This window comes from Aplidium turbinatum, chromosome 12 (assembly GCF_918807975.1).
Source record: "Aplidium turbinatum chromosome 12, kaAplTurb1.1, whole genome shotgun sequence".
Classification (NCBI taxonomy): domain Eukaryota; kingdom Metazoa; phylum Chordata; class Ascidiacea; order Aplousobranchia; family Polyclinidae; genus Aplidium; species Aplidium turbinatum.
In genome coordinates, this window is record NC_137483.1 from 300,201 (window position 1) to 326,171 (window position 25,971).

The window sequence follows — 25,971 nt, forward strand, 5'->3', positions numbered from 1 at the left end:
TTATAATCTAATTTCAAAAAGCTGAAAAAATTCTAGTTGTCCAAGTCTGGCACGCGGTAACGAATAATGGCTACACTTAATACCAAAATATGTAAATGAGACAGAAAGTTCGTGGGAAAAATATTTCGCGCGCGGGATGATCAATGACGACCTCGGCTACAAAGCAGACTACCGGGTGATCAAATTTAATTTAAGGGTAATGGAATAAAAGAGGGGTTGGATTAGGGAAGGTAGAAGTAGGGGATTGCTCACTCAAAAGTAAGGTGGACAACTGGAGGGTCACAATGTTATGACTAAATTTGATGCAACTACAGCTTGAGGTCTACTGCCATATGTCGCATACTCAGGTGCAGTTTATATGACCTGCCCACGTGTGTACAAAGTGTGTATCGTCAAAATAAATGTAGGAAATATGTGATATCATGTTCATTTAATAGTATTCAAGTCATGATTATGCAGGGGTAGACTTCACGCAACATTGGTAACGGTAGGTAGCCTCAAACTGCTGTAGTGAGGTTTTGCAGATTTTGTAGCACCCAAAATTTTAACCAAATATAGCAATTCATTTGATGAGAATAAATTTACCTAAAAGAAAAGAAAACGTTGTGCAGTTCTGCTAATTTTTGAACTTCTTAGTAACCCTCCAGCTGTCCATTTCGTAGAAAATATCATTAAAGTGAGTCGTCCCGGTATTCTACTGTCCCTAGGTTGGATGAGCCACGACCCTCGTTTCGCAAGAAGAGATCAACAAAACGACAGCCACGTCATCAATCACAATCGGAAAGGCGAGATGACGTCACAATGAAGCCAGTTGGTGTCACGCGGTCGATGTAATTGTTTCACGCGATCAACCGAAATTCGTTGAAGCATATACAATTGTGACGTCATATCAAAGAACATTACGCAGCAGCAAGGTTGACAGCGTGACATAACAGCCTAAGATAACCTTCCACGTCATCGCCACATGACGTGGTCTCTTCTTTCAACTGATGAAGCCCAAATATCGGCAAGTGGCTTCACTCGTGCACGTCGCCATAATAGCATCTGGACTGGAAGCCAAACGCTAGGCCTCATCTTGCATGACAAGCAGGATTGCCAGATTGCCGGTTTTAATGTCAAATTTGAGCGTTTTTTTTTAATGCGTTTGGCATTTTGATATAGTTTTGGCGTTTTTTCAATATTTTCCTACATTGTCAACAGTTCAAAAAACTCTGCTTCATCAATGCGCAGTAGCCTATTTACAAAATATTAGGTTTGAAAAGGTAACTTTTTCCGAATCTTGATGCTTTTCGCAATATTGCATTTTGGGCTGATTTTGTCAACAGCATGATTGCCATCATAGCTAAATAATATACTACCTACTATAGCTTAAGATGTTGTGACCGTGCCATGTTTTAATATAAAAATCTATTACGAAAACGTCAAGTTTCTGAAATTTAACATTAAATCCGCCAATATGGCAACCCTGTTTGAGCCTCATCTGGTCCGGCAGCATTCTGTAGCAACGTCCACGCTTCACTCAGCCACGGGGAATCACCGGGGTGAGGCTTTATCAGAGATGTCGAGTGGAAATTGTTCAAGATTGAGTCGCGATTATGATTATTACGTCAGAACAGTAGCAAAAAATAAATGTTTGAGAGACAACAAATAATTTAAAAGCTGCTCCAGGGAGGTTTGAAAACAATTATGACTTCACAATGCGTCATTCTTGCATCAAGCAGTAAGAACTTTCGACAAATTGTCAACAATTTCACGCTTGATCAGCCAACCGTAATAAAACTATCAATGTGGAAGGAACGATTCCAAGAACAAACAAAGAGCAGCAATATGGAAAAACAGGTGTGGATGGAAAACCATGAAACTGATATTTGCGCTAATCCAGCATCGACGGATGCAAGTAGCAGATAAAAACTCAACAAGTTCAAACGTAATACTCTGCAAACGTTTCGATCAGGTTCAAAACTCAAACGCTCGACCAAATATAAATTACTGGGCGTTCCAAGTAATCGTAAGTGCAGATGAAGCACCTTCGGCAGGCCAGTCAGGAAACGCCAAATCACCGATGACGTCATAACTTCAAACCTAAAAGGGAAAAATTTCAGAGAATCAGTTATTACGTCACTAGTAGGAAAGTGATGACGCTGCGGGCAGAGTTGGAATTCAAGTGAAAATATTTATCGCGCGGTTTCGCTTTGTGTCGGCGACGTAGATCCGAGCATCAAGGTTCTGGTTGTTGACTGTCGATCCACTACATCAAGGGTGTCGAAAATTTTTCCCAGACGGGCCAGATTTGGTCAACGGCCCGGAATTTGGACACCCCTGCACTAGATGCTACTGAATGGAAAACTGTCCTTGATGGAGACTCGGTGTGGTAGGAAAAATTATCCCATTAAGCCAAGATTCATCCGCGTACTCCAGAGAGGAGTCGAACCGGCGTCCACTACGCAGCCGACAAAGATGCGAAACAAGGAACTTACCTTGCAGAAGCTCCGCACACAATCGATTGTACTCAAGAAAATCTCCCGACACCTTGCGAATTTTCAAACAATTTTTTGACGATCCTTCTAGAACCTGAAAAGTGGTACACTGCATTAATAAGAGGGCCATCTAGCGGTGCGTGATTAAGGATAGAAAATCCCACCAATGTCGCTAAATCAACCCCTCGCCATGCACACCACGTTTAGAGCGGAGACTGTGAATATTTTTCATCTGATCAGTGGTTTTTAATCTTTTGCCTTGTTGGTACCACCTTTGAACCACCAACCAGTTCTTGCATCCAATGACTCAAAAGCGATGTTCTCCTTATGTGTTGACAACAAAATCATCATGTCTCTTGTATTCATTTAACTGACATTGAAATAAAACAATATGATGCTTTCCTCATACGGTGGAATAAAAATTGTGTTTTTTTTCTTCATGTTTTGTATCTCAATTCTTTAACCATCTGTACATCTCCTGTTTCCACGTACTGCGAGGGTTGGTGGATCTGCAGATCTTCCGGCATGCAGTCGAGTCAACATTTCTTTGGTCCTCCTCGAGGCTCATTCCCACGGACGTCAAAGAATTTTCTTCGGCCACGCGTCTTCTCTTCTGGATCTCATGACATCTCCAAGCTATGGGCGCCAAGTCAGGGTCTCAGCCCCTCTATCGTTACCCTGTCAGAAAGGTATCGTCCCATGGCATTATCATTGTAACAAAGCTGATTTCGATTTTCAACGGTGATGGGTTTAATTGCACCCTCATTGCGATCCTTGCAGCTTCCCGATCACCTAATCATGCCACCAAGATAGCAACCGACAAGATAACAGCCACCAAGATAGCAACCGACAAGATCGTGACGACGTCAAATCCTGCGTCACCAACTGTCAGCAGTTGGCTCCAAAACTTTCCTCATTCCGTTAGTCATGTGGAATTGTGGATGATAGCTTTTTCCGTAGCGATGTTTAAAGGGGTATTAAAGGAAAAACCTGACTTGGCGATTTTCCACGTTCTTTGTGTTTAACATGCTACCATAAAACGATTTTCAATAAAATTTTGCCCCATTGCAGTCTGACCACCATTGTGCGCGTGCTTTTGTCAGAGCTTTCAAAACGAGATTGGCCTGAGCAACGAAGCGTGCGACTGTAAAGAACGTCATAAAGTCTACGTCATAAAGTCTACGTCATAAAGTCTAGCAATCAACCGATCACGCAATAATTGTTACTGCGGGCGATTTGACTGTAGGCTATGTATGTATTTACATCAAAACAGCACATTTTAACATCAAAACAGCAGACAGTTTGCTCAAAACATCAGATTGGTAACGTGGCTTTTGTTATTGCTGGACTTTATGACGTATTCTTGAGCTGTGTTTGCACGTTTTGGTCATTTTGAAAAAAATGAAAATAAATGAAACACTGGACTTTGGGCCTTGCCAGCGCCATTGAAAACAAATTTTTTTGGGTAATTGTTTTTGAAATGTATTCTTGAATGTTCAGTTTACTCATTTTAATGCTTAATTCCAGTTTGAAATTTTCCTTTAGTATGCCTTTAAGCAACAAGCTCAGCGACGTTTTTACTATTGCTTTCTGTTGATGATGGCGTCAAATCGTGGCGTGTTGGTGCTGACCACAACTCGCATATCAACGATCCAATCCATTGTTTGATGTGAAACAGACAGAAAATGTTGACCCTCTAATTATTCCCTTGTAAATAATTCCAATATGTCAGCACTCCCGTTTAAGAACCTTGTTATATACAAACATGCCAGAGAATACCATGGGCGTTAGGATGGGTCGCGAAACGGACTTTTTCACCAAATCGAAAACCTCAAATGGATATGTGAAAATAGGCCCGAAAAAATACTTCATGCCAAATCTGAGCTGATTTGGACCAGAAATAGCTTGCGACAATGCATCTGAAATTTCCCAAAAATCCAGACTTTTGGGCGAAAATGGCATTTATCATTTTTTATCCAGAACTTACAAACAATTATTCTGTGATCCAATATTGGTGAAATGCATCTCCTAAAACATTTTAGATACCACTACTATACCCTTTTAAAGGTCACAATTCACCTCATGATTATGTCAAAAACTACTTTAAAATGTGAAAAAATTGTTAAATTATGTAATGTTGCATCATCCAAGGATCTAGTTCCACAGCTGCACATGGCAACACATTTGCCAGTGACATTCAGGTAGACTCTACTAATACTGATGATACCGATGACTCGTCGTCAATTGTTTCCTCTGTTACATCTTCATTTGCGGATGTTGTTGCTGATGTGCCAGAACTGTCAATACCGAAAACGTATCAAGTTCTCGATTGGCTTGGACAAAAGAAGATTTTTGAAAATACTGTACGCAAAAGAAAAAGATATGGTGTGTCCATTCTAGCAACAGCAGCGATATGCACCGCTCTCTTAGTTGATCTCGGCATCGTAACGGAAGATGATACGTCACAAATAACACTGGTCTACAAATTTCAACTTTTTTTTCAGGTTTGGGTTTTGACAACTGATTTTGGCTAACTTTGGGGCGCTGAATCCGAAAATGAACTCAGATTTTCTCTATCACATCAAGTTTTCTTTCTATCGTTGCCATTATTAATGAAATTGACCAATTTTTACCCTTTTTAGTGCAGTAAAATGTCAAATATAATTATTTTCTGACAGCTATAAACTTTCAAACATAGAGATATTTTTACACTAAATTCATAAATTGGTTCAGATTTCCTTTAAAATAAAAAAAATTCCTGTTATGATAATAATCGTAATAGGACATAGTGGAGATTGGTAGCGTTGAGTTTTTCCATGCTGGCTTGAACTCCCTGTCTTGGCTTCTCAGGCGTTATCTGTGGGTCAGCTGCTATCTCTGTGCAGCAGGGTTACCAGATGTAAATTTGGCAAGGAGCCAACTGCACGTTCAAAAAGGGCCAAAAAAGAGCCAACTTTTTAAACAAGGGGCCAATTTCGTTTATTGCAACAATATAGAAGAACTTCTTCTAGAAATGGGATTACCACAGTATGATGCAGACCAATGGAGACTTTTCATTGATAGCTCCAAACGAAGTTTGAAGTGTGTTCTACTTCACAATGGTAACGTGTACGGTTCTATTCCGATAGGACATTCGGTGACAATGAAAGAAGAGTATCAGGACATCAAAACCTTTCTTGAAAAGTTAAAGTACCGTGAGCATGGTTGGCTCATCTGTGTGGATTTAAAAATGGTGAACTTTTTGCTGGGGCAACAAAGTGGCTACACCAAATACCCATATTTCCTATGCTACTGGGACAGCAGGGCCAAGGATCAGCACTGGAACAAAGAAGAGTGGCCTCCAAGGCTCACCTTGACACCGGGAGACAAAATATCATACGTGATCAGTTAGTTGATATCAAAAAGATCCTCTTGCCTCCTCTTCACATCAAATTTGGTCTCATGAAACAATATGTAAAAGCTTTGGATCATGAAGGAGAGTGTTTTAAGTATATATGTTATGCTTTTCCTGGTCTCAGTGAAGAGAAAAAAAGAGCTGGGATTTTCAATGGACCACAAATCAGGCAATTGTTAAAGGATAAAAATTTTGTGAAATCAATGTTGCCATTCGAGGCTAGAGCTTGGGATGCTTTCGGTGCTGTTGTGAGAAATTTTTTGGGAAACAGAAAAGCAGAAAATTATAAAGATCTCTTAAGGGAGCTACTGCTTAGCTTTGAAGATTTGGGATGCAGGATGAGCATCAAAGTTCACTATTTAAAGAGCCATGCGGATGAGTTTCCAGAAAACCTTGGGAAAGTTAGTGAAGAACAGGGTGAACGTTTCCACCAGGATATTAAAATTATGGAGGAACGTTATCAAGGTCGGTGGGATTGTCATGATGGCCGACTATTGTTGTAGTTTTAAAAGAGAAATTCCAGATGCTGCTCATAAAAGAAAGTCCCTCAAAAGAGCCTTTTTAAGCTTATAAGTGAAGAGTTCATATTTATGAAAGCTCTTTTTTTGACTGTTTCTGAACTCGCCCTGCCCAAGTCCCTTTGAGTCAACCTTTATTTTGGCACTTTGCTATTTTTGTGTGTGTCTTCAGAATTTCTGCACTCCATTGGAATGTCTATGTGCATATTGTGTGAAATGTAGGCTATAATTCAGATAATACCTTGTCACTGTCCTATCGACATGTTCGTCAGCATAATGTAGCGTTTGATGTTATTATGGTTGCTCTTTTGCATGCCTATTTTTTATTCCAAGGCATGAAATTTTAATAAAGACAACGCAAATTTGTGTGAATATAATATAGAATGCTTGTTTGTTAATTAAAGCTAGATTATTGCAGGTAAAACAGTGTTTATTGCATCAGAATTCCTTGTTTTGACAACAGAGGGGGGGCAAAAATTGATTTTTTTCAAAAATTAGGGATATTTCATATCTCAAAAACGTGATGTGATAGAGAAAATCTGAGTTCATTTTCGGATTCAGCGCCCCAAAATTAGCTAAAATGGGTTGTCAAAACCCAAACCTGAAATTTTGTGTAGACCAGTGTAATTGATATAAAATAAAATCCAAGGAGATAAGGAATATCTTAGAAATGAAAATGTGAATTGCAATTCCATCGCAGTGTTCCCGGCTTTGATCCAGGGTGTGTTTTTTGATGGCCGTAAAGATCAAACACTCGTTCCACGACCAGGAAGCAGCGGCAAGCACCTGGCCAAAGATGAACATTATTCTGTAGTGAAACAGCCTGGTGGCAAAAGCGGACAGAATAAGGACATTCAGCAATGCTTATCGGTTGCCCTAAAAGAAAAAAAATTGGCTGACAAGTTTGAAGTTCATCGGATGTGACTCAACAAATTTTAACGTTGGAATGCATGGCGGGGTTATCGCATCATTAGAAAACATTTGCATCATCGGATTGTCTGGCTGGTAGGCCTATGTTATGTATGATGCACACCAATGAGTTGCCTTTCTAGCATATTTTTATCAAACAGGATATGGTGTGTCTAATCCTGTTTGATTTTTGGGAAATAAGGATTTTTGGGAAATTTCAAATGCATTTTCGCAAGCTATTCCTAGACCAAATGAGCTCAGATTTGGTATGGAGTGTTTTCTGGGGCCTATTTTCAAATAACAATTTAAGGCTTTCGATTTGGTGAAAAAGTCCGTTTCGCGACCCACCCTAATTGGCATGGTGGGCGAAGGCAGCCACATCCCTAGCTAATAAACGGGGCAATATCACACCGCATGATGGCGCGTTATAGGATGAGTCCAAGACTGTCTTGTACCACCAGATGTCGTTGAACAAGCGAGGCGACGCCACTCTGTAACATGCGGGTTAGAATCTATACCTGGCTAGTAACTGGTTCCAGAAAAATGAACGCAGCGATTCCAGCGAAGGTGAATCCCCTCAAACTCAAATACATAATTACGTCATAGTCACTCACCTCCATCTCCAGGAAGACGTCACTCTTACGTAAGGCGATCTTCCATTTCGACTCCTGCTCGTAGTCAATAGACCGTGACCGGGATTGCAAGGTTTTGTGGATCTCCCCCATGATGTCACAAGCCGCCAGAGTGGAAAGTTGGACGATGGAATGGGAGGAGTGCTTTAAACCTAGGGGGGTGGAATGATGAATTAGGCACTCCCGCAACTAACAGGTTATTCATAATACAAAAAATATAAACAAAACTCGTACAACCAGTGCTACAACAGGGAAAGATGAGAATAAGGCTGGATGGAGATGAGAATCAACCTGGATGAAGATGAGAATCAACCTGGATGAAGATGAGAATCAACCTGGATGAAGATGAGAATCAACCTGGATGAAGATGAGAATCAAACTGGATGGAGATGAGGATCAACCTAGATGGAGATGAGAATCAACCTGAATGGAGATGAGGATCAACCTGGATGGAGATGAGAATCAACCTGGATGGAGATGAGGATCAAACTGGATGGAGATGAGGATCAAACTGGATGAGGATCAAACTGGATGAAGATAAGGATTAAGCTGGACGGAGAAGAGGATCAAGTTGGATAAGGATCAAGTTGATTGGGGATGAGGATCAGGCTGGATGAAATTTTCTGTTGCCAAAATACTGTTGTAAACTAGCAATAAACAATAAAGACTCACCGTTCTCGCTGGAAGAGAAATTGTTTGGAGTTTGTAAGGAGTTTGTGAGTCCTGGGAGGATTCCATCAGACGACGATTTCGTCAGTGTGGAGTCGTCGGCATGGTGGGGCAAGTTGTTTTCAAAAATATTGTTTTGCAAATCATTTTCTCGAGAACCAAGATTTCCCCCTGCTGCCGATGAATGGCTCAAAATGAGATCTTGAGAAGGTACTTCTCCAGGGGAAATAGATCTATTACGATGAGGATCCCGCATATGGATTCTCTCTCCTTCCTCCTCCCCAACGGAGGGTAAGTAGGGATGTTTGTGCCATGGATAGTGGCGGGAAGAATAAGGTCCAGATTGACCAGGAAATCCACCAGGTGGAGTGGCGACCAGTCTACGGGATTGAGGCAAGAAAGGGAAGTTGGTCCGCGGTAACAATGGGGCGGGGTGGGGTTCACCACCCTGATAATCTGGAGGGTTGTAAACCCCTGTTTGTTGGGTGATAGACGAGTTTTTAAAAGCCTTTTCACCAACAATTTGGGAAAGTCCATCCATGTCGGGATCCATAGGGGCGACATTCATCCTCGCTGTATCCATGACAACCTCGTCTGTGTCGGAATCCACATAAACATTGCTGTTGTTGTTTACGTTGGCCAGCGCCGAGTCAGCAAAGTGGGGGCCGATGGCAGAGAAGGTCAAAGGGGTTTGAAACCTGGGGTTCTGGGACGGATCCGACGACGAAAGCACTGAAACATAACAATTATGACGTCAAATTCCTGGTGTTTGTTTTCTCGTCATGCCTTTGTGTGTTTTTTAGAAAGCTGCGGCGACTTCGAAGCCACGTTGCTGGTTGTCTCCGAATCATTGATATTTCAAAGATGCTCAACTTCAATGCCGTAGGATTGAAAACTTACTTTTGGTTTCAGGTCATCTGTTAAAATCGCCAATTTCAAAGTGACTGAAAACTTTTTCCAATTAGATTCGCACTATAACGTCACAGATCCGTTTTCAAGAAACACAGAGGGGGCGGGTAGGGCACGCGTCGGCGCGAGGGACACATCTCACCTGAGTTGGATGTAAGCGCCTGATTTTGGTTTTCTTTGCTCTGTGGAGGTGATGCGAGATGTTGAGGAGAATACGAAGCATCCGACACGGATGATTGCGCTTCCTGTGAATAAAAATTTAGAAATTTTCAAACTCTCAACAAAATACACCAATGGTGAAGATATTGTTGAGATACTACGGGATGCTAATTCAATGAGCACATTACAACCAGGGCTGCGGAGTCGCTATAAAAGAAGTCTGGCTCCGGCTCCAGAACTGTCAGGCTTTAGGTCCGGAGATGTCGGGCTTCATGCTAGTGGCTCCAGCTCCGAAAAAATTAAAACGTGTGTCCAAATCACGTAAATTTTTAGAGTTAAATGCAATAGATGGAGTTTTTTAAAACGCTGCTCTTCCAAACAACGACAAATATGAGAAATAGGGATAGTGCAGTCACTCTGCTTTAGTGCAGTAATTCGTGGGACGCAGTATCAGCCTCCTGGCCTACATAATGTTAATTAATTGCTTTCATGTGCTATTGTGCTATGTCTCTTGAGAGGAACATTGACAGGGGAGTTTAGGGATTGCTTTTTTATTCGGGCCCGGTATGCTTTTAAGCGCCGCAACCTTTCCACAGGGACTGGGAGTTTGAGGAAACTTCCGCGTTTCTCTTAGAAGTGTCTTGATTTGGGTCCGGAGGATCTCGTTTGTACCGGGCCCAACTTAAGCTGTCAACAGCCCTGCTTGAGAGTATTACCGTACATAAAAACACCTCAGATTTGGTGTGACTTCGTAATTTTCGCTTCATACTCAACCAGCAGTAGCAGGTAGCTACTGGGCTTGTCTGTGACTAACTTTTTAAAAAAGGTGACATAATCGGTCATCTTCCATAGGTTCTAGTCCCGTCAAAAAGATTTAATACAATCAACTCATGAGTTTCTTTGCATTTTTTAACTTACCAACAACTTGTTGAATACAAGCAACTTACTAACGACTTGTTGAATACTAGCAATTTACCAACAACTAGTTGAATACTAACACCTTACTAACAACTTGTTGAATACCAGCAACTTACTAACGACTTACTAACGACTTGTTGAATACTAGCAACCTACTAACAACTTGTTGAATACTAGCAATTTACCAACAACTAGTTGAATACCAGCAACTTGTTGAATACAAGCAACTTACTAACAACTTGTTGAATACTAGCAACTTACTAAAAACTTGTTGAATACAAGTAACCTACTAACGACTTGTTGAATACTAGCAATTTACTAATAACTAGTTGAATACTAGCAACTTACTAACAACTTGTGGAATAATAGCAACTTACTAATAACTAGTTGAATACTAGCAACTTACTAACAACTTGTGGAACAATAGCAATTTACTAACAACTTGTTGAATACTAGAAACTTACTAACAACTTGTTGAATACTAGCAACTTACTAAAAACTTGTTGAACACTAGCAATTTACTAACAACTTGTTGAATACTAGCAACTTGTTGTGTACTAGCAAATTACTAACAACTTGTTGAATAGTAGCAATTTACTAACAACTTGTTGAATACTAGCAACTTACTAACAACTTGTTGAATACCAGCAACTTACTAACAACTTGTTGAATACTAGCAAGTTACTAACTTGTTGTACACTAGCAACTTACTAACAACTTGTTAAATACTAGCAACTTACTAACAACTTGTTGAATACTAATAACTTACTAACAACTTGTTGTACACTAACAACTGACTGCTGGACAATCCTTCGCCATGTTCCATCGACTCACACAATTCGTTGACGTCAAATTCCGTCGATGGATGACAATCATCTACGTCAGCAATGTCACAAAACGACGGCCACTTGATGGCACCACATCCCATCACGTCATCAAGCATGTCGTCATCTGGCGTCTAGACGTCATAGCTTCTTTTACCAATAAACCGCCAACTGTGTGATTATTGTTAGATTGGTGATGTATAATAATGACACAGACAAACTGAGAATGCGATCATCCATGCAATGAACAAATGTTACCGTGGTTACCGATGACACTGATTGGCAGATGGAGTTGAATGTTGTCAGAGGGTGCATGGGAACTATCTGAGGATTGAAGTTGGAAGGCGGGAGTTGCTGGAAAGATGGAGGAGGGCTCCCTTGGTTGTACTGCAAATTCAATCTGTGACGAAACAATGTTTCCATGTGTCACAATCAATACGAGTAGCCCCACGACAGGCCACATTATTAACTTAGAATAGCTGAACCATTTGATTGTGTAATTCTTACGGAGTTGTTATTGTCGAATTTTGTCCTGAAGTAACCTTTAGTTACACAATCTTCTATTGCGAAACTAACTATGAGAAGATTCTACATTACGTGCGATTCTCGTAACGTCTTTGACTTGTTGACCAGAAGAATGAGTTTTTGTGATGTAATACTACCATAGTTTTTGGAAGCTTCTAGTCAAAGATTCTACATTACGTGCGATTCTCATAACTAGACTTGTGGACCAGAAGATGAGCTCTTGTGATGTGATATTACCCTAGTCTCTGGAAGCTTCTAGTCAAAGCAAACCTGTTATAAATAGCCGCGTGATTTGAGTATGATTATTAGATTTGTGTAAAGTTCTAGCGGATATTCAATAGATTGCAGAAGTGGAAGTTATTGCTAATTGTAAAGTAGCTGTTGCAAGTAGTAGAGTAAATTTATTTTGAAGTCAACGAAGACATTTGCTGTTCAGAATTCGATTTCTTTGAATTAGTGAACCATTCGTCAGTTCAAGAATTTCATCTATCATCTCACAAGTAGAACTATTCGACATTTGCAAGAATTGACTGTATAACGTTTGATATCCCGATAAACTACGTCCTCTATCTTTCCCAAATCTCTTTCCAGTAAGAGATAGAAACAATTATGACAGCCTGGTAAGTTGCGCGTCCCTTCGCGATCACAGTGCAGGCCAAACACACTTGTTCTCTGACCACAAATCCACCAATTTATAATCAAGTGACACATCAGTTGACAATCAGTTGAGCTCACCTCTGCATGCGTTGCAACAGTGCTTGGTGGTGACGGCCGTCCATGGCCTGGTGAGAGACAGGGCTCGATGGGACAGGAGGTGATCCTTGTGGAGAGTTCTGCTGGAGGAGCTGAGAGGTAGAAATTAATTCAGTTCGTGTTGGACATGCACGCTGATGACATAACTGCTTACCTGTTGTTGACGCATTCCTTGAATGTCGCGGATGTGACGTCGCTGGTAGATTTGAGCTGATGACTCTCCCGGGGCGTTGAGAAATTGTTGCGTCAACTGTTGATGCTCCTGAAAAGAAGATCACTTTAAGGAATGCAACATTCCAGGAAAATACACAGGAAAGCTTCATCACATCAATCCCATCATTCATACGATAGCGAACTGTCAATCAAGTTCCGCTTCGCTGCCTCCACTTACCTGCTGCACGTGATCAAGCTGGTTTCCAGCCTCCATCTGCTGGCGAAAGGCCTGCAAGCTTGCCGATCCGTCGGAAAATCTTCTCCTGTATCGATCCGTCGGCTGGTAGGGCTGCTTTCCGCTCATGGGATCGCTGGATCCATCGAGATGCAAGTGACGTAACAAAAAGAAAAACTCTTTAAACATAAAAAACTCCCAAAGTTTCATCGACTGTTGAAGCGAATCGAAGTTTCACCGCGCAAGGTATGACGCAACAGAGAGACTTCAAAGGCTGGATGGTTATTAACCCGTCACTTGATGACGTGACGTCTTCATCGTCATAACATGATGACGTATGAAGCAAGCACGAGCAGGCGTTGGCTATCGACCACACGGGTCACGTCACTATGACTCAAGTGATAAAAAGGGACCGCGCTGGGGTCTCACCTGTCTGGAGGAAACAGGAATTGTGGAGTGCGTCGCGATGATCTGATTGGCTGCGGGCGTGCTAGGAAAGGGGCGTGGTTCGTCATGGTTGACTGACCAGCGCTTTGTGTTGCGTCATCAGCAGCAATGTCCATACCGGGGATCGTATGCCGCTTCCCCGCCCCACGTGAGGCCATGTACCTGCAAACGCGTTCAACATGACACCAGGTCTCGATGACTGCTGCGTTGCCATGGATACCGTCTATTACCAATGGTAACGTCCTACGTCACACAGTATGAGCATCGACCGAGTTACAACGGTCGTAGTTCTCCTATTTTGCCTCAAAGAATTTTCATCTCGGATCAACAGGATCTCTCCCTCGTGTATGTGACGTCACCAGTGCAAGGCTCATCATTCTATTGCGTTCTGAGGCAGGCTTCGAAAAGATATTTAAAAAAAGATATTCGAAAAGATACTTAAGAACAATCAAAAACTGGCACCATGTGGCGATGTAAGACTCACCTTCTCACCGCGTCCTGATCCGGTTCGTCATCAGAGTCCTCATCGTCATCTTGAGAGGTGTCCGGTAACTGTAACGACACAATCCCAAGTCAATCGATCGGTAGTTGCCATAGCAACCAACGCCACAACAACTTACCTCGTCGCTTTCGTTCGGAGCTGCCAAGTTCTGCTGGGCAAGCTGCGACTGCCCTCTAGCGGATGCGAGCTTCTTCCGGTTGAGCTCTTGGAGAAAGAGGTGGATATTGGCTCCTCCATCGGAGGCCCTCCTCCCCATCGGATCGCGGGACGACAATTGGAGCGCGGGAGGCTTCAGCAAAGCTTGTTCCTGACCAATCAAAATAATCTACCTCATTCAACTCACAAACAATGAAGATCTTCGAACGTGACGTCAATAAAACGTCAGTTTATAATTTCAACTAAACATATTGACAGCAGCGGGTTCGCCACCATGATGATGAGGCAGCCATGTCAAAGATAGCAACTTTTGTAGACACAACTTACACACGTGACCTACCTTGTACTGCAGTGTTTGCATGTTCATGAAGGGGAGATGGGAATTGGGGGTTGGGAGGGGGTAATTGTGGGGTACCGGAAATGGAATGGTGCGTTGCAGAAGCCCCACATTGGCGGCAGGGTCCATGTGGCTCCCCATCGCCCCACTGAGGAGAGAGGCGTCGTTCCTGCAACAAAACAATGGAAATGAAGCCTACTACCCACTGGGTTAGAGCGAACGGTCGAGGGAGACCTCCCTGGTACATACCTCGCGTCTGAGACTTCAAATGTGTGACGTCGCATGGACAGGTACCTCGCTAGCGCCTCTGGTGACGGTTCCTCAACATCGGAATCATCAGAGATAGGTTCACCATCTTGCTGCAAGGAGCAAACCATATAATTACAACAAAAAGTCGTTAATTCACGTTTAGTCAACGTACTCTGTACACAACAACTGGCTTTGCAAGCAAAGACAAAACAACGACGGTTTGACCTCAAGAAACACATTTGAGAAAGCAATTTCAACAAAAAGCTCGCAGTCGACACCTAGTGCATGTACTAGTTTCCATGCAACCACAAACTTCTCAGTGACTGCGGTGGTGGTTGGTGGACAATCCCACAATGCGCTTTCGAAAGTATCGAGAATCTCAAGTGAAAGATTCTCGCAAACACCACCAGGATCCGCCTAATTTCGAACTCGTCTCATCTACTCAGTTATCTCGGGTGGAGCTTGGCAGCACAATGTTGTCGCTGTGCCAGTACCATTTGTTATCTGGCAGCACTGGTCTCGACAGGGCTCACACAGTAGCCACTACGTTTAAGTGGCTACATTCCAATTGTGACCCTTCTAGCATTCAGCCGATCAGTGCTCTGAACGTTGTTTGGTACGTTCAGAGTACTGTACTGCAGAAAAAATAATTATGACAGAGGTGGGAATCAAACCCACGTAATCAAAATGTATGCCTGGGCCCATTAGGACAAGCTGGATTCGGCGGAACGTTCACTTTATTTACTTCCTATCAGAACTGTTCGCGTTTTCTCTTTGTTCCACCTCTAACTTTCATTTACGCCAGGACGTCACAGACAACGCAGCTTCTGATTGTTTTCTGCTTTACAGGTGCTTACAAAAGTTGTTCTGTTAAAGTGGCTACCGGATCACACACCCTGTATGTCGTCACACACCCTGTATGTCGTCACACTTTTGTCACAACAACGCGAATCCCACAAGTTACCTGAAGGAGTTGGTTCCTGGTACCGGCCATTTGAACGAATGGGATGCTCAGCTGAGTCCTGCTGACCTGCAAGCAATGGGTCGGTGTCAACTCACTCGTGCGTCACGCAAGGTACATTAGAGATGAATGTTGTGTCAAACAAACCTCCCGGTCGGATATCGGGACGATGCACGTCATATGTTGCGGACAAATAAGCAACGAGAAAGAAATAGCAGCAGCAGCTCTGGAAGGGAGCATCTCCTACGTCATTAAACATAAATCAAGCGACAAGACACCGAAGTGTGCAACTGGAAGGTGAAGGATGCGCCAACCATATAGACCGAGATCTCATTAATTGTGATCTCACAATCAACGATAATCAAAAGTTGGAAACTCAAAAATATCAACAAATATTGAAAAGCATAATCCTTACTTCAGGGGTGGTGACTGTTGGCACTGGGCAGGGGGGCACAAGTGCGACTCCCTGTACGGGGGAATGCACAGTGAGCAGGGGCACCCGTACATTGCTGGTGGGAGCCAGTGGGTTACTCAGGGATGCGTTAGGAGGGCGCAGAGAGTGGGAGAGATGCATCATGGGAGCCGGGATGCAGTTGGGGAGGCACGACAGGTGGTTCGCTCCCTGCAATAATGTTGGGGTCATAAAGCGAGGAAATTCAACATACGCTTCAAGGTTGAGTCAAGCACAGATAACATAACACCAAAATGATCAAAGACTATTTTACTTTATGCAAGTGACGTCACTAACAACGTTGTGTTGAAACCACAAACCTCCGCTGCGCCACCTTGTGACTGTGAATGTAGCGTCTCCCGCTGTGCTCTGTGGCGCCTCCACTTGTCAAGCAAGAGATAGTAGAAGGAGCTGTAGTTGTCGTATTCCTTGTTCAAGATTGACTGAACAAAAGCCATCAGATTAACGCTTTCAACAAGAACGTAGATGCCTGAGCACTTGGACACTTCTGAAACACCTCGCAAGTGTTCACGAAGAACTTGGCAAATAAATCCAGTAATTTGTGACGTAATGTCAAGTCATCTTATATAATTCAAATAATCTTATTCCTATTGAACGAGGAGAGAACACATTGTTACCTGGCAACCGTGATGTCATCGCTGCGTAAATGCCATCTAACGTTGCCCACTCCCTCTCTCAGGAGATTACTTACATTGACAACTTTATCCTTATCGATTCCTGCATCCACCATGTCCTTGATGATGTGGTCGTTGATCTCCTCCAGATCGTTCTGCTCCTGTGGATCAAACAACGTCTTAGTCGCCACCACGTCAGCACATACCAGAGGAGAACACATCCCGTGCACACGTGACAGGTGGTATGCTGCCACTTCAGCCGCGAGAACATATTATTGAACCATGAGTACCTGGGTGTTGGTGCAGTCGTTGACCAACTTCTCAAAGACAGGATCGGGACCGGCCATGGTCATCCACCTGTGTCTGCAGATGTCAATCATCGAGCACCGACGCTGGGGATTCACCGTCAGCATACTCCTTATCAAGTTTTCGCATTCTGAAAACATGGCGGCTGATCATTGAAAGACTAGAGCAGTAACGGGCGCACGCATTGACAAGTAACAACAAATCATCTCCGGGAGACGATTACAAAATTGTGGCAATAATCCAGCAGCATCGTTGATGGAAAGGAAACATTTTAAATTTCAATAAATCGCAGTCAACTCATTCCTTGCTACAAATCACCAGCCTACCCGAAGACATGTAGAATGGAATTTGAAACTTCCCGCAAAGGACTCGCTGTCGAAGAGCTTGAAGTGTGGAGTCGTCGAATGGAAGGGACCCACACACCAGCACGTACAAGACAACCCCAAGGCTCTGTAACCAAGCCAAGATTTGTCAAGTTTGTTTTTAAATCAGTCGTAAAGTTTCTATGACATCAACAGTAATGGTTCAGCAACCAGCATCTAACATCGCGATCCACTTGTAGAAGCAACCGCCCTGCTCCTGGGCAGCCGAGACTGATCGTGAGTAACATAACTGACTCAAGAAGTGACTTGATTGGCGGGACGAGATGAACCGCAGTCATCGGAAGCAAAAATTACAAAACAAAGAAGCCGAGCAATTCATTCATAGCTTGTCACGCCAGTGTCGGAGCCAGGTAAGAGCATTGTTTGTGATGTTTTTGAGGTCGTTGTCATCACATGAAGGGCTAAGGGGGCAGTTGGTGAGGATGTGCTTCATCGTCTGATTGTCTAGGCCGCAATCACACATTGGGTCAGGAGTCATCTTCCATCGGAAAAGATTGCTTTTATTTCTCCCGACTCCGCAGCGGGCTCTGTTTAGGCAGCACCACTCTCTTCTCTCAAGGGTGGGAGTTTGTTGTAGACTTTCGGAAGGACTTGGGATGGCAGGATGTTGTGTCCTATCGGGCTCAGAGGTCCACATTTCTAGTCGTGCAGCTGTCGCGCTTGTGTGTTCCAATGGGCCGACTTTGATAAAGCTTTTGCGTGACTTGAGTCTTGCTGGAATAAGTTTGTGTTCATAGAGAAGGTGGCGTTGGTCGGATATTTGTTTTACTCTTTCCTTTTTTGTAGCGACTTCTCTTCGGATATGAGGTGGAGCTATAGTTGCTAAGTTATAGAGGTCGGCGATTGGTGTTGGACGGAGTGTGCCAGTTATGATTCTACATGCTTGGTTTAATTCGGAATCAATTACTTTGGTGTGGCTTGACCTAGCCCATACTGGAGCGCAGTATTCAGCGGTCGAATAACAGAGAGCCAGTGCTGTTTGCTTCAGTGTGTGCTCATCTGCTCCCCAGTTTGAGTTTCCCAGCTTTTGCAAAAGGTTGTTGCGAGCAGATAATTTTTTCTTAAGCTTCAGTAGGTGTGTCTTATAGGATAGGGTCCTGTCTAGTGTTATGCCAAGGTATACAGGAAAGGGGGTATATTGTAAAGCAGTGTTTTCCCAATTGATGATAAGTTTTTGGCTAGCCTTATGATTGTTCAAGTGAAAGCAAGTGAAAGCCGAGCAATGAAAACGTTGATTCAAATCTAATGCAAATATGACAAAGTTTAAACAAACAATCATTATATATCATTACATCGTGATAGAAATCATGAAATTAACGCCGTTTTCATGACAGCGTCATTCTAAGGTTGGTCAGAGGATTTTAAACAAGCAAAGAGGGTGTCTTGAGAGGCGAACAGCGGCAACCCAACATGGAATGTTTGGCCCGCCGTCCCTTGCTCTGGCGCAATATACAACTACAATGAAGTTAATTAAACAGCAGTGATAGTTGCCATTCCGCGTGACTGTCGAAACCAGGTTAGAATTAACATGAGCGCCCTGGTAAGCCAGCTATTACACCGAGTCTACTACACCAATTACAACGTATAGGAACGTCAGACCGATGTCAACCAACCATTGCACGGCCGTGTACAGCTTTGAATAACCGAGACACGAACATAATGATAGGTGGCGCATCTACAAACTATTTGTCTGCGCGTAGCCTCGAGCGATGACGCGCTGGAAATTGAAACATGTTGATGACGTAGCCAGGATCCAATGGGCGATCCGCGCTGGGATTGTTTGGTAACAAAAGTAGCCACCGACCCCATCGGCTTGCATCATATGTACCAAACGTGACGTATACCAATGACAAAAGCAGTCAACAACAGCTTCCAAGACATTCACATCAAGTAAAGTAAAATTAACATTGAAACAATGTAGCGGTTCCAACAAAAGCACGACAGATAGTGTGAATGCGCTGCCGCTGTGGCACCCTCTCTGGTGAGGTCACCCAAGATAGGGGGTTGAGGGGTAAGAGCATTAGAAACTCGCCTTCACTCCGTGATACTTTCAACAACACGTTTCTAACTTTAAACCAAAAAACTAAGCAGATGCCGAAGCAACGTGGCGTTGTGCTGAATGAGCATCTATGCACAAAGCAACTGAACACTTCCTTGAGACAGTAATATCAACGTTCAATTAACATCAAGTAACGTTAAACGAACGACGCGGTGAACGACAACAACGTCAGCTATGACGCACATCATTCGGTTTCTCAATAAACAAGAGACGCGCGCGAAGAGAACAATCCAACCTTCAAGAAGCTGCTGAGTTGACAAAACAGTTTCTCGTTATCGAATTGCACTAAAATGTGAACCTAGTTCAAAATTTCCCAGAATGGAGCGACCACTGTCGCACTGTCATGTAACATTGTCCCATGAAATTCCCTTCGTTGGCGAATGTTAGAAACAAAATCATTTCCTTCAAGGGAAGGAAGCAGTTAGTGGAAAGTTTACTTTCACGTCGTTCAGCTGATCGTGACGTCACAGCAGCGAGCCGAGTGACGTCACCAGGCGTGATCAAAACTGCAGCATGGTTTGAAGTGAAGGTCCGCGCTAAATCATGATTTTGCGTCATTCACACGTCATAATTGCGCTAACAAACGTGCGCTCACAACCGGAAAAGCGTCTTTCAGTCAAAAGTTTCAAGTGACACGCAATCAAGCGGAACGGCACAAGTAGCAAACTACCAAACAAACCATCTGCAAGTTATTGTCTAGTGAACACAAGTGTGTGTTTATGAAACGTTCAAAAACGCAAATATTGCGTAAACAGTGGCAGTGCTGTTCGGGATGTGAGTGAGCTATTTCCCACACAATTGATAACATTGTCAGGCGTATACGACGAGAGACACGATCCCTGACCAACATGGAACCAGTAGACCAAAGGATGGTGTCACCCACTGGCGGATGCTATCAACAGACACGACGCAAAAGGGCGTCTCTATTATTACGTTTCATCGCTTACCCAGACGTCAACTTTGGGGCCAACGTATTCCTTCCCCTCGAACAACTCGGGGGCAGCGTAAGGGGGGCTGCCGCACCAGGTCTTCAACAATTCGTTGCCATTGAAATAATTGGAGAAGCCAAAATCTGAAAACACAAACAACCAGCAAGCTTCAATTGAACGACGCTTCTTCGCGTCCTCCAAGGCGAGATCATGACGTCAGCATCACTACAAGCCGATGACGACCAAAATCTTCAATCACCAGCAGATAGCCCCAAACACCAAATAGGACGCACGATGAGGAGCTCGTAACCTGAAGACCAACCTGCTATCTTAATGTTCTTCCCGGCATCCAGCAGGAGGTTCTCAGCCTTCAAATCCCGATGAACGACATGGCGGGAATGACAATAATAAACTGCGGCCACGATCTGTTGGAACTTTGCGCGTGCCTCTCTCTCCGCCATTCTCCCGTGTGCCACCAAGTGGTCTGAATTATAATGGTTGACATATATATATACATAATTATTCATACAAGCTACATGGGGACACCTTGTGTTTGTTGAGCTACATAGGGACAGCGTGTTGTCATATCTAAAAAAAAAGTAACGTCATAGAAACCTGAGCTCATTTTAAATTGAGCACCCCAAGATCAACCTGACTCAACTTTTAAAGTTTATGCTGCAAATATGAACGTGAGCTGACAGGTTGTAAAGGTTCCAGAGAGTCAAAACCAGCCTCGCAAGCTTCAACTATGATCTAACCATGGACAATGGACATGCACCATCGAGTCATTAAACCACGTCGAAACTGCAGCGACACATAAGCGCCACTAACGACTTCACTCACCGAATATCTCTCCGCTGCTGGCGTACTCAGTGACCAGATAGAGCATTCTCTCGGACTGCATCACCTGCAACGAAAGCAACACCGAGTTTTATGAACACAGGAAACGTCAGCGACTTGAAACTGTAAGCGTTTTACTGGTTTCGGACGTAGGCGAAAAGATGAAAAATGCAACTTTAGTCTGACACAGAACTCAAAGATTATAGCCTCGGTCGGGTGACGTCATTAATTGAACGGTGCCATTCACTCAAAACCAACATGTCCGACCACTTAGAAAGATAAAGCTTCCCTAAGCAAACATGATTTATTGGAAATGAAGTTGATAAGGAAATGAAAACATGAACCTTCTCAATACGCGAGTACATGTGACCAGTGCAGAAGAAACCATCTTCAAGCAAGTACATGTGACCAGCGCAGGAGAAGCCATCTTCACGATCGGTCTAACAACATGCAACCAATTAGCAATAAACCACATATGCCCATATTATAAGGTGGTCACAGCAGAGCTCTGCCTACTCCGACTTGCAGGTGATTTCTGTGCGGCTTTAGGCTATTCAAATATTTGTTGGAATCATATCTTGACATAATTCGTATGAATGTTGCAATGAAATTGTTTGGATGACCAATCAGTTTATGTAAAAGGCATAGAAACGAACTTTAACGCTACCGATTGCAGTGGGATGCGACTGCGCGTGGCATTGCGCTACGTTGTGTAATTGCAGCAACTACAACTTGGTGACCGGTTAGAACGTGAAGAAGTTCAGTCGCTTTGCCAGTTCACTGCGTATGGAGGGTGGACACTGACACGATTGTGCTTACAAGTGTACGAAATATTTAAACATTCCTCTGCTGATTTTAAACTTAGATTGTTTCCTGCACAGGACCTTGGGCTATGTTCCGGTCGGTGGTTCGCATGCTGCCGCCCAATACACAACTCAGACAAGCATCTTCAGGGCCAACAATACACTGAACATTGAACCAATGCATAGATGACGGAACTGTGAAAACAGATAACTACAAAACAAACTATTGCCCAGCATACGTAATGTGCATTACAGTACTAGGCCTAGTTACTACACTCTTTGCAAAGATGGCATACAAGTAGCAGAGATGGTTCATATTTCCTTAACGGACAACGTCGCTTCAACGCAAAGAAAATGATATGGCCTGTCATGTTTGATCGATGCTTGCTCGTCAACGATGTGACAGAAGAAAAATTCTGTGTCATGTCACATCAATCTATTCCCGCGCACAACGCGCGGCGTGTGATTGTGCAGTGTGTGACGTGTTTGTTAAAACCTCCGCAACAATAGAGTCGGCCTGGCAGGAGGCAAGGCAGCTTGACAAAGGCAACTTGCCACATGGTCAAATACAAAGTAAAAATCAAGAGTTTGTGGTAAAATATCTAAAAGCGCAATAGATAAACCGGAAAATCAATGGCTTCGATTAAAAGAACGTCAGCAAAACATTTCAAAGCAAGCCATCAATTGGAAACACAATCTTGATCCCGATGTGAATATATTGATCAAGGGCTAGGGCGCATCTGTCAATGCATACCATGCAGTCACATGGTGAACACAAGTTGTTCATATAATTCACCAAAGATCGTGCCACATCGATCTTCCGCATTACGATTGTTCAACCTTTCAAGAGCCATGTTGCAGGCCACAGCGCATTTTGCGTCGTTGCTTTGGTTTCAAGCACTGAGAACAAAACTTAAACAAATGAATTTCGTATTGAAAGGAAACTAGAAGTATTCTGACCACGGACTCTATTGAACACTCGTCATTCACACAAGAAATAAAAAATATTCAATAAATGTTCAACAAATTGCCGCAGTGATACTGCCACAGCAAAATGCATGCAGATTAATGGGCATGATTACTGATAGTTCAGTTCACTGAAAGTTAGGATTAGAACGGTTCATGATGCCACACCACAAACTGATTTTACAAAATCTTTACCATAGAAGCAACAAAAAAAACAAATAAAAACCTTTAGCAATTCAACAGAACGCAAGAATTTCATTTAAACAGAGGTTGAGGACCGGATGCTACTCAGAGTCACAGAGTAATCACTGGCGGATTCAGACGAAAAGGTCACATAAGGTCACATGAGATAAGGCTCTATCCATGAAGTCTTTTGTATTTGGTGAAAAGCGTAAAGAATTGTATATACATGAAGAAACACAGACTCGTTGAGAGGGAAATGAATGAAATGACCAATGGGATTGTTAGGCCTCAATGTAAGACCCTTATAAATAACGCACAAAAAATATTGGAAAGGTTTCAAGCTCCTAATACAACGGGCATCCAAAAGTTCCCCTTGAACTCCCCAACGCTAGCCTACTGAACTCAGGTAATTAAGTAAAAACTATCTCCAGATTACAGCTAGTCTCATTTAAGAGATTACTAATACGTTTGAAAAGCAGTAGTTAAACGTAACATAAGCGTCACGCTCTGCAAGTCAAGTAATTTGTTTCATGCAATATCATAAAAAAATACTTGTAGCTAAGTAGTCAACATAAATTATACTCCGACAAGAGGTAAAATTAACAACATGGTTGTTGGTTTGTGAGATCTGCTCATCTTATCTTGAGACTGAAAATGCCTCTTTGGATACGTAGTTAATCCTGACAGTGTCAAACATTTGTAGTCAGTTGTAGAATAGAATGTAGAAGTAGAGGCTTTGAACCATTGACACAGGCCCGGTCATTCACATGGAAAGTGGAAATCTTCCCTCTTGTTAAAGCGGGTCTGCTACTATTCGGTGAGTCCGATTTGGTGAGAGCCTTTTTCGGTGAGAGCCCTATTCGGTGCTTTTTTTGAATTTTTTTTTGAAAATTATCGGATACCGTAGCCTAATTAAAACCCCTAACCCCAAACCCAAAAACCCAAACCCCCAAAAAAAACCAAAACTCCCAAAAAACTCCAACCCCCAAAAAACCCCAAAAAACCCCAAAACCCAACCCCCAAAAACCCCAAAACCGCAAACCCCAAAAACCCCAACCCCCCCAAACCGCAACCCCCAAAAACCCCCTAACCCCTAACCATATAACGGCAATGATAATTAGGCTACGGCGCGCAATAATTTAAAAAAAAAACTCACCGAATAGGGCTCTCACCGAAAAAGGCTCTCACCGAATAGGGAACTCACCGAATCGGACTCACCGAATCGGGCCATTCCGTGTTAAAGCATCATCACTTCAAAACTATTCCATCATTAGGTGTCACTGCAGAGAAAGTTGATCTTACAGTGCGTTGCTAAAGCGCACTCAATGGGGGCTGAGATGTTACTTGATTTTAACTCAGATAAATGGTGACTGAGCAAATTTCAGTCTTCCCCAAACTGGTAGGTTGCCCAGTCACTTGCAATGAATACCACGAACGGCAATGCACCATTTACATAATAAGGTCAACTTCAGCATTTGGGTGATGAATCGAAGATCATCAGTTGACAGGGTTACCTGGTACAGCTTGATAATGTGAGGATGGCGTAATTGTTTCATGACGTCGACTTCACGAAACAACTTTTTCAAATTCTCCTCGTCAAGTTGAGTTTTATCCACAATCTTAATGGCAACCTGATCACAGATGATATCACAATTGTGATTGTTTTACGATAACAGACTGGAGTTTTTGATTAACATTTCAAAAATACATCAAGGACTATATAATATTGGCATTGAATTGAACAATGAACATGTGATTAAACAAATATTATACAAATTCTACAATAATATGAGGACATATTTACATTAGGAATAAGAAGCATGTTACAAAGTTTCAGCATGCTTCCCCCATACAGCTACAACAGTGATCACTCAGATGGAAAACGGATCTCAGTTGCAAAACGGAAACTTAGTGACCACTCTCAAGTCAGAGTGGTCACTAAGTTGGAAGTTGATGTTCTTATTGTGTAAAACAAACACTTATCATAACAACATTGCTTTGTAATATATCAACAATACTAATATTGGAAATAATAGAAATACTCAAAACAACGTTTCAAATCAAAACAAACAATTCTTAAAGGAATTATATACCTGTGTCCTACAAAACACAGGAAAACCTTCTAACATAACAACATAACATTGTTTTATTAAAATGCCTCAAAGTTTAGGCAGCAATTTAGGGCAGAGTATAAAGTACATGAATCCCCATATCACTGTTTTAGGCATGTGTATCGCGTATGTGTAATATCATTAATATTATGCCAACAGCATCCTGTGCATGGTTCAAGTCCTCACCTTGGCACGGGTTAGCAAGTGAGTAGCAAGCTTGACCACAGCGAAGTTGCCTTTCCCAATTGTCCGCTCTATTTCGTAGCAACCAACTCTGTTTGATCCGTGACTTTTTGACTTGTTTGTGGCCTGAGTGTGGTTTCTAGTGTTGGAAGACATTGCTGATACCCACAGATCGTTGTCCCTGGGAAACTGACCAACAAGTACTAGATGGTGCAATGTAAAATCTATTACATTTCAGCGCATTATTTCAATAATTCATGTAGCACACAAAAGCAAATTATCAACAGCTACATCCATCCACTTAGCAACTTCTGCAGTGTGATATTGCCAGTTCAAAGTTCAATCCTAAGCTGAAAAGCAATTTCTTCAACTTTAAGTAGAACTTTCACATTTTA

The 25,971-nt window shown here is 42.7% G+C and overlaps 1 protein-coding gene across 1 annotated transcript; it reads right to left on the reverse strand.

Annotated features, from left to right (window-relative positions):
• Positions 1-1,044: 1,044 nt before the first annotated feature.
• LOC145780920 (serine/threonine-protein kinase SIK3-like) lies at positions 1,045-25,916 on the reverse strand. The gene is made up of 25 exons (XM_082592583.1): positions 25,580-25,916; positions 24,797-24,913; positions 21,334-21,397; positions 20,813-20,974; positions 20,509-20,633; positions 17,446-17,569; positions 17,104-17,249; positions 16,891-16,974; positions 16,499-16,621; positions 16,143-16,349; positions 15,731-15,796; positions 14,767-14,876; positions 14,521-14,686; positions 14,143-14,331; positions 14,007-14,074; positions 13,505-13,684; positions 13,079-13,211; positions 12,842-12,949; positions 12,670-12,779; positions 11,668-11,809; positions 9,651-9,753; positions 8,603-9,331; positions 7,913-8,082; positions 2,478-2,571; positions 1,045-2,082 (listed from the first exon to the last, which is right to left on the reverse strand). Exons 1-25 carry the CDS (start codon positions 25,730-25,732, stop codon positions 2,069-2,071), a joined length of 3,687 nt encoding a protein of 1,228 aa, XP_082448709.1. The 5' UTR covers positions 25,733-25,916; the 3' UTR covers positions 1,045-2,068.
• Positions 25,917-25,971: the final 55 nt, after the last annotated feature.

Excerpts from the sequence above, each read along its gene's own strand:
- LOC145780920 (XM_082592583.1), bottom strand. The coding sequence starts at position 25,732 with ATGTCTTCCAACACTAGAAACCACACTCAGGCCACAAACAAGTCAAAA. Across the intron at positions 16,975-17,103 it reads ACGACTGCACCAACACCCAG|GAGCAGAACGATCTGGAGGA; the intron begins GTACTCATGGTT and ends TTTGATCCACAG. Across the intron at positions 2,572-7,912 it reads ACGTCTTCCTGGAGATGGAG|GTTCTAGAAGGATCGTCAAA; the intron begins GTGAGTGACTAT and ends ACCACTTTTCAG.